At 43.7% G+C, this 13,958-nt stretch overlaps 1 protein-coding gene across 1 annotated transcript; it reads left to right on the plus strand.

Annotated features, from left to right (window-relative positions):
- Positions 1 to 6,078: 6,078 nt before the first annotated feature.
- fam83d (family with sequence similarity 83 member D) lies at positions 6,079 to 13,543 on the plus strand. Its single transcript, XM_064304900.1, has 4 exons — positions 6,079 to 6,734; positions 9,192 to 9,359; positions 10,965 to 11,089; positions 11,550 to 13,543. Exons 1-4 carry the CDS (start codon positions 6,258 to 6,260, stop codon positions 12,442 to 12,444), a joined length of 1,665 nt encoding a protein of 554 aa, XP_064160970.1. The 5' UTR covers positions 6,079 to 6,257; the 3' UTR covers positions 12,445 to 13,543.
- The last annotated feature ends 415 nt before the right edge of the window (positions 13,544 to 13,958 follow it).

The raw sequence follows: 13,958 nt of genomic DNA on the forward strand, positions 1-13,958 counted from the left end.
GCGTTTGCCTTGTTACTGACAAATGGGAGCTGAAAACGCACACAATCATTTCATCCCATCCCTCTTGTCTGTCTCGTTGGTAAAAACTAATATATGGATGTTTTAAGGTATCTATAGTGCTTTTTTAGCACTCGTTTCATTGCTTTACCGCATTTTAACTGAAGACAGGTAGCCAACCTCAAAATAATTATGTCTTGCCAATAGTTCTGAAATCCTGATAGTCTACATTCCGTTTCCGTTTGGTGCAAGGGGTTTCTCAATTGATTCATTTCCTAATATTTATGTAGAGGGAGCTGTCCCGCGCAATAGGCAACTTTTATTTAAGCTTATCATCCTGGAAACGAAGGCGCCGCAATTTCGGAAATAGTCGAATATAGGCCTTCTCACTAGCTGTTTCGTAACGCATGTAAAATGTTTTAGTTGTGGCCAATTCAGAACTTTCAGTCGCTATCATTTTCCCTATTAGACAATCTGATAATTAATCATGTGCCTCTGCATATATAGGCATATATATTGGCGTAACAGGTCCTTCAATTTAAACTGATGTCGACAGCATACATGACAATGGTATTTCTCAGCCACCAAATTGGAGCGTATTAAGTAATAATCGCACATTGTGCCCAAGCGCACACACACAGAGATCTGGTCGAGAGCGGGAAGGTCAATCGGGGTAAGAGATTCTCCACGTTTATCCATAAAACAAAACATTCAATATTCCGACTCAGGGTGGCGCTGTTACGTTTCCAAGCTTTTATGTTTCAAGGGCAAGAGTAGCGATAAATACCAACGGAATCTAAGAATGAACACTTATTGTTGGATGAGAGCACGAACAGCGTGTTTTCTGATTGGCTGTTAGGCCTACGTGAGGTTGGGCCCCAGTTATCGTCCGTGCAATGCACACAATCACGTTGCTATTGGCTGCCACTCTATGGTAAAATCACTGCGAATATGAGCTAGCATATATTATTTCTGCAGTTTTAAGAAACAACGGAAATAACAAGAAACGGAAGAAGACAAACAGCGGATCAGCCAGCAATGTTTTTCAGGATTTGAAAAGGAGAATTTTGTAGGTCTATTATGCCATAAGAACCGTTCTTAGCGGGGAGAGAAGCAGTCGCCGTGGAGGACAGCCTTCAAGACCTATGCCTCGTGGAAAGACCAGGTATTTAAGTATCAATTCTGTTTCTTTGGGTTCACCGTCCTGATTGGGTTTACAGGGTAGTCAACGATGTCATTATCACCGGCAGGATCCGGGATATGACAGAGACCCTGTTTACACTTGGTTTTAAAATGCGTCTTGGGCGATCGGATCACAAGTGGACAGCGCTAAATACAAGTGTAAACGACCACCAAGACGCATTGTGACCCGATCACTCAAACCATTTGCCGAGGTTATTTGGGACGCATTTGACCACTTTTGTAGTGTAAACGCTAATGCGTCCTGATGCGTTCCCGACAAGGACGCAACAGGAAAATACGTCATCAATGCATGAGCTTGGCAGGACTTTGTAAAAAAAACAGGACTTTGTCCTGCCAAGCTCAACAGTTGGAATAGCCCGTACATGTATATTAGTTTTTGAAACATTTTTGTTTTCTTAGCTAGCCCGTGCGAAACAAATCTGGTGCTTGTCTGGCGACAGACTAGTCTCTACTTTTGACCTTCTAGCGGAAGTGACGTAGGCAGTAACGAAATCTGAACACAAGTGGTCAGCTGGACACCTTGGAGACGCATGATAGACACAGGTGTGAACAGCGATATGTCTCGGCTGTCCACTTGTGTTCAGATCACCGAAACGCATTTTTAAAACCAAGTGAAACAGGGTCACAAGGCAGCAGAGTAAATTCATTTCCAAAGGAGCCCGCTCTGTCGTTGAGCAAGCGGTTATGTAGGCTATCCTACATCAAGGAGTTTCGATTCATCTATCCGGAGCTGCTAAACGTTTTATTTTTATCACTTGATTTTGAAACCGTAAATATACAGATAGCCATCTGTGTGTCAGCATTTAAATAAGAATGGCCAATGGCTACATCTCGCATAGCTAAGTTACACTTTGTTTTCACAGTTATGTGAAAGATATTCTCAAGTAACCGCTGATTTACATGTATGCAGTCATGGGGTAATCGTCCTCAACATAACAAATTACAGATATGTGCAGTGTCAGAAATAAAATGTATTTTTGAGTTTCACTCCGATTTCTGTGTTTGGCATTTTATTAATCATGTTTATGTAGGCTATTATTATTATTCTGTAGGCTATTAATTTTTAGATGTCATGTATTGCTGGGTGTGTTCTGGGCATAGCTATGTGAGTAGGCATTGGGATTTTTTTGTACGTGCTGCGCCTGCACATATTCAGAAGGTATCGTCTCCTGGGTTACCAGTATTCTAGAGTGCCCTGTGAAGGAGAGGCCCTTCACTAGTTTGTTAATTGTTTAATTGATTCAATTTAATTTTAATTGATTGTGTATTTATTGTTTAATTGATTATTTAATTGTTTAATTTAATTTGTGATTGTAACCAGGTGCAACTGATTGGCTCAACTATTTAAGAGTGTCAGTAGGGAGAGGGGGGAAGGAAGGTGAGCCACTAACATGTGTACTGCTGGTGTTTTTAAAATAAATTTAGTCCTTTTTACAAGTCTTGCTTTACTCAGTTGTTTAAGTCTTTTTTTACATTTGGGGTCAGAAGTTGGATTTAGGCCCTATCCCTGTGGGGTGACCTGCTTTTAAAAGATTTTTATACTGAGCTGTTATACCGAGAAGCAGGGCGCTGCATTTCACATCGAGGTGTTCCGAGGGAGGATCCAGGTGGGGCTGAAGATGGACCAGGGAGACCCCAGACAGAGCAATGATTGGGTGGGGAGCTGTGGCTGCCTCTGTCGGAACAGGTAATGGTCTGGAGTCCTGTGGGACCGTAACTCTGAAAACCAGTATGAGGAGCCCATAGCCCAATGGGAGGTGGTGTCCTGGCCCTGCAGAATGATTGATGCCAGAGGGAGGAGCTACCAGGTGTCCCTAATCGGAGGGCTATCCTCGACAATCTGGGAGGAGCTACCCAGTTTTTTTTTTTTTTTTCTCCTCCTTATGGACAATTCTTGGTGGAATGCAATGTTTTAAATTGACTGCTTGGGAAGCACCTGCCCCTCTTGCAAACCAGTTTGCAAGACTGGAGAGGGGGGAGGAAATGTGAAGGAGTGGCCCTTCACTCGTTTAATTGTTTAATTGATTCAGTTTAATTACTAATTTAATTAGTTGTTTAATGTAACTTGATTGTAACCAGGTGCAACTGATTAGCTCAACTATTTGAGTCAGTAGGAACAGGGGGAGAGAAGGTGAGCCATGTCTATCATTTGTACTGCTGGTGTTTTTAAAATAAATGCATCGAAGTCTTGTTACTCTGGTTTTTAAGCCTTCACCTGCCCTATTTGCCTTCTTGCAAACACTACTCCGTATGTTGCTTCTACCACATGTTCATGCATTTCTGCATTGATCACTGTCACAACAGTTTTGCATTTTTCAAGGTGGTACACATCTAAATGTAATTCACAAATGGATTGTTTAACACAGTGGTGTCAAACTCGTGCCATGGAGGGCCGTGTGTATGCAGGTTTTCATTCCAACCAATTAATGCTGCCTTAATTGAGTCCAATTACTCATTCAGCCATATGTGTAACTGCATTGAAGCACAGAATATAAGAATTATTTAGACAATGCGGGTCACCATAGAGGTCGGGTCACCGTTGTGCACAAACCTGCATCCCTAATTCAGCAAATAATTTAACTAATTGTATAATCAAGATCTGAGGCTGGAATGAAAACCTGCATCCACACGGCCCTCCATGGCACGAGTTTGACACCACTGGTTTAACACATGACCACAGAATCTTGAAGGGAACATCTTTGTGTAAAACTAAAAGTAGGATTTGTATATTCCATATTTAGTTGCAGATAGTGATAGAATGACGTGGTATAATTACACAATTATTTTGCTATTCAGTGAGCAGTGGTTTTTCCCAGCTGTATTGGCCTACCTTCAGGCTCCTGTTGGCTTCATCTTGCTATGACCGAATACAAATTTTTGGTGGTGAAAGAATATTTTTATGAACTCCCAGATGGATGCTATTTTCCAGTGTCACAGTAGTTGCCACTGCTCCCTTGTTCCACAATCGGTTTTCAATTTCTGACACTGTTTTTAAATGTATTTAAATTGTATATATTGGAAATCTCAAGACTGCAATAATGAGTCCTCCTTGACAGAACTATGGAATGGGAAAACAAAATTGGAATGGGGGACAATTTGCATGGCAGATCTTTAATCTGATTGGTTATCCTGCTATGCTCTCCATCGCTTTTGGTTGCTTCACAGGCTAGCCTTGCGGCGCCAGCAATCTCAAAAGACCTTGCTGAGGCAACCCGTTTTATTTTAATTGTGATGTAAAATGAGTGTCGTATTTCTGTGTAATGTTCATTTTGAGTATGTGAAAAGTTCCTGGATGTATACTAGTTCACAATGTTTCTTGCAACTGTGTTTGTGTATGTATATACATATTTTGGGTGAACTGCCCCTTTAAATTGCTTATCCTTTCCTTTAGCTTCTCTAATGTATTGACCAATATTTGAGATTGTGACCACATTGCCATCAATTTCATGTTAAATCTTTTTGCCTCAATTAAATTTTCAGCCTTCAACATTTTATAACACCTTGAAGCAGACTATACAGAGCTTGGTAAACCAACAAAATGTTTCAATTACATTACTACAGTTTAACATAAGAGCTCTGTATTGCAAATGCACAGTTCTAAGGTTGAATGCATTTCCAAATGTCATACAAGTACATACAATTAGGTACATTGACTTTCTATGACTAAGTTCCCATTTCTTCAAATGATTTTAAGTTGCAAACCTCATCAGCAGCAAGGATAGAAAGGCCAGATTTGTATTTTTTGCTAAAGGAGCTCTGGAACAAAATTATATTATGAGATGTATTATTTATGAGACCAAAATAAACCTTTACCAAAGTGAAGGAAAGATGAAAGTGTGGAGAATGGAAGGAACAGCCTGTGATCCAAAAAACCCTCCCTCATCTGTGAAATATGGAGAATGTAGTGTCATGGCTTGGGCATGTTTGGCTGCTTCAGGAACAGGCTCAGTCATCTTTATTGAGGATGGCTGTAGTAGGATGAATTCGGAAGTGAACAGATTTTGTCTGGCTATACATAAAGAAATTCTTACAATGTCATGGGCCAGTGCTGCCCCCAGCGGCAAGACATTAACCCCAAATGCACTGCCTATGCAACAAAAGCATCAATGGGAAAAAGTGGAAAGTATTGGAATGGCTATGTCAGTCACCTGATTTAAGTCCAATTGAACCTGCATTTCACTTGCTGAAGAGTAGACCGAAGACAGAAACCCTCCTAAGGGTCAACTGCAAGGGACTGCAGTGAAGACCTGGAAAATCATTTCCAAAGAAGATACCAAACAATTTGTCAATGGGTTATTGACACGATGCAGTTATTGCATTTAAGGGCTATGCAACTAACATTTAGACTAAATTTTAACTCACCTTTGTGAGTTAACACAACGTAACGTAACACAAAAACGGCTGTTTCTGTAAAAAAGAAATAGTACAACATATACTCATGTGAACACGAAGCAACTAAACCAGTTTGTACTTTTTTTGGTCATATCTATCATTTGATCTCAAATCTGAACGCCTTAAGTATGTAGAAAAAATGGCTAACTTCACTGTTCCTACCCATGTATCTGCAATATATGCAGATTTACAGTTTAAACTTGTTCACGCTGATAAATTGCATATTAGCTCGTCGGAGGAAAAGCGCAAACAACGATGTAGTCTAGCCATGACAGGGAAATAAAGAACAATAAAAAATATTTGAAAACAGTATTGCGTCATATAACGCCTTACCTGAGTATTATACGTTAAACTGAAAATACAACGAGTTATTTCAGGTAAGGCAAACCCACCGATATTCGGCAAACTAAAGGAGGAGCCCTGGTTTGTTTGCATCCAAATTCAAACTGTGGCCCAATAAGATTCGCCGGTGTGCGGACGGGGCGGTCGCAGGCGTGGCAGATTCATCCTGTCAGTTTTATGTCAGCCAATACGGACTACCCGTGTGACGGTGCTGAATGGGACGCAAAATACAAATGCTTTAGTTAGCTGCATTTTTCCTGTGTCAGAATTCATAAAACAGGATATTCTTGTGGCGTGAGGGACGCGTTTATCGGTGTAGTGCAATGGCTTTATCGCAGTGCTTGGATGATTCGCCAGGGTTAAGGGCGTTTATGCGAGGTGACATTAACATTCAGGAGCTGTACAACGAACGGCACCGGCTTGCTTTGGAGGAGCTGGTCGCAGGTGGGGTAAACGCTTACTTAGATTTCTTAAAAAAGGAGAGGATACCCAATTTTCTCTCCGACGAGGAAATTCAACGCATCAGTATCGCTGCGGTGGTGCCACGATGCGTGTCTCTGTTGGGGGAGGACACCGGGTTGGAACAATCCATGACTAGCTCGATGGATTGCTCCTCCGTCACTTACTTCCCCGAGGTGTCGGACGTTGAGCCGCCGCTTCTGGAAATAGGATGGCCGGCGTTCACCGCAGGTTCTTACCGGGGAGTCACCAGGGTTGTTGCCCACTTTCAGCCTAGCTACGGCGAGTGCATTTACAGCTGCAAGGAAGCTGCGAGAAGAATGATCAAAAGTGCAAAAGAGGTAAGAGATGAAATGGACTGAATTATGTTAATTTTTATTTTGCCTTCTAAATAAGCGAATTTATTTGCCAATTTATGGTAGCCGATTTATCTGTTTAGAATTAAAATGTGAATATTGTTTGTGTGTGTGCGCGTGAGCAGGCATTGCACAAATCTAAAAATCTATCCACAACTCAACATATGTAGCTATATCATATCACCGTAGGCTACTATTTGCTATTTCCGATAATGATATGAAGACGAATCGTTGTCTCATTTGACCACAACAGAGATCACTCGGTGTAACGTGATGGTGAGGAAGTCTGGCTTAGGTTCACAGTTTGGACACGTTGCAACGCTCGAGCAGCGTAGGCTACTTACCCTGATTGCATGCAAAAAACTATGACCTAATCGAAGAGATATGTTAAAACAATATATATATATATATATTATATATATATATATATATATATATATATATATATAATTTAAAAAGCACCAGGAAGCTATATATCCCTATTTGAAAAAGGCAATGTACAAAGTTTAAATGTAGCTACAGTATGCGGCCACACGAGTCCTGCCCTTGATAGAATTTTCGTAGATGAGTCAGCTGAATACGTCAATCTTGTTGTTTCCTACAGAAAAACACGCCCCATTGCCCAAAAGTAAATTCCAACTCAATGTAGATAAAACTCCCTGAGGGTGAAATGTTTTGCTTGTGATCACGCACAAGTATCTGCAAGTAGTCGAGTGACGAACCGCTGAGCTGGAGTTCGCTCAACTGCCTCTCAGTACAGGGGATTCGGGGGGAGAGGGGGTCGACGGTCAGTGAAGTGAGCCCATTCGATAACTGCTGACATTCATGTGCTGTATAAAAAATAAAACGTAACTCAATTACGGTACAAAGCCCTCACTGCCAGAGCTGCGGTGCTGCAAAGGCTAACCTCAGGAATGACAAGAACGTGTTTTAGGAAAAAAAGAAAATAAAAATAAAGCCCCCAGCAACAGAAAATGTATCCACGAACTCGCGCCAACACGCTCTTCATTTCTCAAATATAGCCATCCCAATCAGAGGCTGTAATTCACCTGAACTCTAAAATATGGTGTGATTCATCACGGTGGAGGCAGAGATGGGACTGTACTTGCATCTGATTTCATTGTCATGAAGCAGGATTGCCGGGTTAGCTGGATAACTGAGTGGAGTAAAACCCAGAACAGCTCTATTTTTCATTTCGTGTTCAAGATTTGCGAGGGTTCCGAGTTTTAGTCAGTGCAGTTATCCATCTAACTCGTAAGCAGGCAATCCTGCTTCGTGAAAAAGGGTATAGAATAGCTAAATACCAAACAAGGAAAAACAGAAAATAGCTGCACCGGCCCACTGAGTAGCTAGGCTACCATAGGATGGTCCTACGCGCTAAGGGGTGCACTCAGTGTAAGGGTCGCTATAACACTGCATAATTACTGTTACCATCTATATGGAATCATTCATGTTGCTAAAAATGGTATTGTGAATAGCTCTGACCACCTCACCTTTTTGCTTGACATTTTGCTTGAAGCGCTTGAGGGTGTGTCTTCAATGGAGGTGTGGGTGGGGTTGAGGACTAAGGAGGTGTGAGTGGGGTTTACAAACACGGAGTCTACACGGAAAGGCAAAATCCTACGTAGGATAACTTTAAAGATTTCATTTAAATGTCAATGAATTGATGTCCTCAGATCTTCTGGCGCACTGTTCCAAAGACAAGGACCATAAACACTGAAGGCAGCTTCCCCATAGGTCTTGGTCTTGGCCTTTGGCACAACTAGACCTCCGGGCATCAAAGCATGTCAAAACATCTCTCAACCTAGATTTACACCCCTCTAGACGTCTAGATTCCATTTATATTAGGGCTTGTGCTCACTGGGTCATCTGCATATATCAGTTAATCGTATTAAACCCATGCAGTTTGCCCCACTGCAGCGGTATTTTCTTTTCAGTAGAACTTAAGGCGGTAAAGTAAACTGAAACTGAACACACAAACCTAGTTAGATTTTCTTTCTTTAGTGGCTAGCTTGGTAGCAAGTGACGTTACCCTCTCTGTTTGTATTCAGTAGGAGTGGTAACCTGTGACTGGTAAACGTTGTCTGACACCCACCATGGACTGTAAGTGCCTGGCTGTTGTAGTCTTTAGTAAAGCAGGTACCTGGAGCATGCTTGGTAGTTTGGGGCTAAATCTCTGCACTAACTACAGATAGAGAGCTGGCTGAGAACTCTTGTTAATCAACAGAAAAGCTACTCTTCTGCAAGTAAAAGTTCATACTACAGTGGAATTTCCCTTTAATGGTGTAGGGTTGCAATGTAACTCTGTTTTTACACCTGTGTGTGCTACGCACTTGAATATCATAGATCTGTTTGAATTCAGGCCCTGATGGCTGAAACCACACAGGACTACAACTACATAAAAGCTCTGTAGTTGACAGGCTACCTGGGAAATGTTTGCAGGTGATCGCCGTGGTGACAGACTCCCTCACAGACCTGGACATCTTCAGGGACTTGCGGGAGGCCTGTACCCAGCGCAGGGTTCCCGTGTACATCCTGCTAGACCAATCCTGTGTCCCCTCCTTCCTGCAGATGTGCCAGAACCTCAATCTGCACCTGGATGAAATGCGGGTATGAGCAGACTCGCCTTTACTCATCTGTGCCCTCCTGTACTCACCTACATCCACCTGTGCTCATCTTCACACTGAACTGTACTCACCTACATCCACCTGTGCTCATCTTCACACTGAACTGTACTCACCTACATCCACCTGTGCTCATCTTCACACTGAACTGTACTCACCTACATCCACCTGTGCTCATCTTCACACTGAACTGTACTCACCTACATCCACCTGTGCTCATCTTCACACTGAACTGTACTCACCTACATCCACCTGTGCTCATCTTCACACTGAACTGTACTCACCTACATCCACCTGTGCTCATCTTCACACTGAACTGTACTCACCTACATCCACCAATGCATCAAAGCTGACTTACACGGCTTCAATTTCACACACTCTACCTTCATGGGTGGCCTCCTTACTGCAGAAATTCAGCTTGGGTGCTTTATTCAGGTATTCAGTGGCAGTCACGTGGACACAGATACCTGACTGACCACGTGGCTGCTAGCATTTCATGATAACTTTTCACACTGCCAGTGTTGATCTACTGTATCCCAAGCAAATGTGGAACAGTCGCCTACACATCTGCACATCTGTAGATGCAGGGCTTGGGCTACATGCGAGCTCAGTGATAGGAAGCAAAGGTGCAAAGAGATCCTGCCTGCATGCAACTCTTCAGCACGCCTCATTCCTTTTATTTTGTGCTGAAATGTGGGTCAACCTATGCATCAGCCTGCAGTTATCTTCACCAAGATGGGGAGGGAAACGCTGTCCGAGTTAGCAAAGAAGTGAATCTATGGGAGTAGTATGTAGGCTGTTTCCTCTTTCCATTTCTAAAGTTAAGACTTGTGAAAACCTGTATGAAAGGAGTCCTTAGAGGGAGAGAGAGTGAATGATTGTCTTGCCTCATTCATGTGCCTGAGTGCTCAGTTCTTTGGGTTAGTCCTTTTTTTGAAGTTAGCCAGTTAAGGATTACACTATATGACCCAAAGTATGTAGACACCCCTTGGTCTGGGTCTGTTTTTTGTGGTTTGGGCTATGCCCTTAGTTCCAGTGAAGGCACATCTTAATGCTACAGCATACAGTCACATTCTAGATGATCCTGTGCTTCCTCAACAGTTTGGGGAAGGCCCTTTCCTATTTTAGCATGACAATGCCCCCAAGCACACAGCGTGGTCCATATATAAATGGCTATGTTGAGAACGGTGTGGAAAAACGTGACTGGCCTGCACAGAGCCCTGACCTCAACCCCATCCAAAACCTTTGGGATTCATTGGAAAGCCAACTGCGAGCCAGGGCTAATCGCCAAATTGCCCAATCAGTGCCCGACCTCACTAATGCTCTTCTGACCAAATGGAAAGAAATCCCTGCAGCAATGCACCAACATCTAGTATAAAGCTTCCCCAGAAGAAGTTGTTATGGCTGCAATAGGTGGACCAACTCCATATTAATGCTCATAATTTTAGATGAAATGTTGTTTCTTCGGTGACCACGTAGTGTATTTGTGTATGCGTCTGTCCCTTTCTGCTAGAGCTGGGCTGAAGTGTGCCTGGTGCTGCTTTTATGTGGCAATGAACCTGTGTTTTAATGCTGAATTACTCTACTGCAGCAAATGCGGGTGCGCACCATAACTGGGGCCACCTACTTCTTACGCTCCGGAGCCAGGATCACGGGGAAGGTGCACGAGCGGTTCATGCTCATTGACGGAAACCGGGTGGCCACAGGCTCGTACAGGTACGCACAATAATGACTTTAATGCTTTGAAGCAGAATTTACAACTGCAAAATGTGTGCAGTACACAGGACAGCTTCCTGGCTATTCAACCACAAAGTGCTGCCCATTAGGTGAGGTTTCAGTTTGGATAATGTGCAATGATGGGATTTAACCTGTAGGTTTCCAAAATTGAGGGTAAAGACCCCCTGGTGGGTTTGGGAATGGGTTGAGGTGGATCACCAAACATACCAGAAAATGGTAACTTACTATATATACATTATGTTCAATACATGACATTTATTTAGCAGCAAACTCTCTTGTCTTTAGGTAAATTATGAGCCTCGAGGGGCTGAATGGCCTGTTCTCATAATTATCTATCCTTATGTTCTTATAAACACAGAATATAAAAAGTAAAATCTATTGGGGGAAAAAAACTACATTTAAAAACCATGTGCCCATGCCGTATCACTCCTGCCTTTAGGTTTAACTGGACAGACGGTAAACTGAACAGCAGTAATCTGATCGAGCTGTCGGGTCAGGTCACGGAGCACTTTGACGAGGAATTCCGCATTCTCTACGCCCAGTCGCTGCCCATCAGCGCACGGGCGAGCCACGGAAGCGCCCGGAACAGCGGCATCTACGAGCACCTCCTCCTCAAACCGCCTGCCGCGGCTCCGCCCCCCATTCCCCTGGAGCTGCAGCCCGAGCTCAGCAGGCTGACCAGCACCCCCAACCGGGTGCAGGTGCACAGCAGCGGGACTGAGGGGCGCAGCCGGAAGAGCAGCGCTCTGTCGGACTCCTCCACCCTCGGCGAGGACTGGATGGAGCAGGAGCACATGAGGGAGGTGCTGGTTGATGGGATCCCTGCTGCCATGCCCATGGACACGCTCATGGAAGGGGAGGAGCCTCCTGTGTTGGATGTCCCGGCCCCCCCCTCCTGCCACACCTCCACGCAGACCTGCACTCACACGGCCGACCACTGCATGCAGACTGACCCGGAAGCACCGCCCAAACGCCCTCGTCTGCCCTTCCCTTCCCCTGGTGCCGTTGCCCGGAGCGACGCTGGCTGCGCCCCTAACACCCAGCCACGCCTGCCCGTCCGGCAGCCGCCGCCCCCTGACGGTAACCTGCGGGACTGCTTCCACAAGCTGACCAAGGAGCGGCAGTTCCATTACACCACCATCCGCACGAAGCTGGACCACATGGTGGCGCTGCTGTCCCACCGGCGCGAGCTGGTGGACCTCACCAACCTGGCACTCAGCCCACGCCTGCACCGCGCTCGCAAGGGCCAGCCGCCGGACCACTCAGCCAACCTGCCCATGGGCATAGACGGCACGCTCATGAACCCCTGGAGACGCCAGCGCTGTCTCCAGTGAGAACCGCACCCCCACACCAACGCTTGGTGACATGCTGGTGAAACGTGAAAATTTTCCCGTAAGGTCAGCGAGAATTTTCAATAGGGGCGTGTCACTAACCAAAAGCGCACAGTCATACGAAATAAGAATTTGTTCTGAATATTGGGTGAAAATAGATGTTTCTAGGAAAAAAGGCAAGTAACCTGCAGGAAATTTTGTGTTTAAAGGATTAAAGCATTTCGTGTTATTTTTTGACTCAGGTCTGGATGGAGCCCCATCAGGTCCTTGTGTAACTGGTGTTGAGTCATTCACTAGTGCCTAACGTGACATGGAACACTGCACTGTATTTACCGTTGGCATTATTCCTCTGCCTCCTCCCAGCTTGGCTGCTGTTTAAAGGGGTGGGATTATAATGTAACTCTATCTTCCTGCTGTTACACCAGTGTGTGTGCTGTGCACTTTACTTAAACCAAACATAAACAGAACCATTTTGGTCTTGGAAAACCTAACAATGAGGTAAGCGTGCAAATGTTTTTGTTTTGTTTTTTTATCTTATTTTTATTATTTTTAAAAACTCTTTTTGTTTTACATTTTATTCGACCTCCCAGGATTTTTAACCTCAAATCTAATTTCTGTATTCTGTAAATATAAGAGTGGCAGGAGAAAAGAAAGCACAAACAGTGTACTAATGGTTTAAGAGCAATGCTGTTTTGTCAACTCTGCTGTGTATTACTTCTCAACTCTGTACTATGTGTGGTGGTGCTTTATATTTTTGTTTTTTTCTTCTCTCTCTCAGTCTGTAAAGCTGCCCCTGTTCTGAGATGCTGTTCTGTACATATGGATGTTGGAATATAAAGAATTATATTGTCACACTACAAAATTTGGAACTGTTTGGCAGTGGCGAGAGACTGGTCACATCTGGGTGGGTGCAGGTTTTTGAGAGATTTTACTCATCACGTTTAATGACAAGCTTTTCCAAAAAATGTTTGTGTTTTTGGAACCTCAATCAAAATGTGTTAATTGTCATGTCATGTCTTTAAATCTCATCAGAGAGATTTTATCATGCCAAGCTTGAAAAAATTGTGATTTAAAAAAGGATAATAAAATGTGTAAGTGATGACCAGGCTGTTCAGCAATCATTTAACGAAACCTTTTCAAAAGGACAGTCAATCAAGGTGGTGGGGCCACTCTTCATTAGAGACCATTGAAAACATGGTAGACTAATAATTACTTAATTAATCTACAGGAAAATCAATCTGTTCGTTTGAGCAGTTTATCATCTGTGTGTGTGTTTTGGTGCAGGATATATTTATTGATGGAGGTTGGGCTCTCGTGATTAATTATAGCATGTATGTTGCCATTCACGTGTTACTGGTGCCTGGACGACTTGATAAAGAGAAGTGGGGTTGTTTTGCCTTGGTACAGAACAACCAGGTGTCAGATCACAAGGGCGTGGGCGAGTTATGAGTTTAAACTTCCTCAAGGTTGCGATGGTGTCCTGCTGCACTGGCAGTGAGACACAGCAGGCAGTGAAC

The sequence above is a fragment of the Anguilla rostrata genome, chromosome 13, assembly GCF_018555375.3.
Source record: "Anguilla rostrata isolate EN2019 chromosome 13, ASM1855537v3, whole genome shotgun sequence".
Taxonomy (NCBI): Eukaryota; Metazoa; Chordata; class Actinopteri; order Anguilliformes; family Anguillidae; genus Anguilla; species Anguilla rostrata.

Bases quoted from the DNA above. Each gene is read 5' to 3' on its own strand.
- fam83d (XM_064304900.1), top strand. From the start codon at position 6,258: ATGGCTTTATCGCAGTGCTTGGATGATTCGCCAGGGTTAAGGGCGTTT. The intron at 9,360-10,964 runs GTATGAGCAGAC...ACTCTACTGCAG, and splicing joins TGCACCTGGATGAAATGCGG to CAAATGCGGGTGCGCACCAT. The intron at 11,090-11,549 runs GTACGCACAATA...TCCTGCCTTTAG, and splicing joins GTGGCCACAGGCTCGTACAG to GTTTAACTGGACAGACGGTA.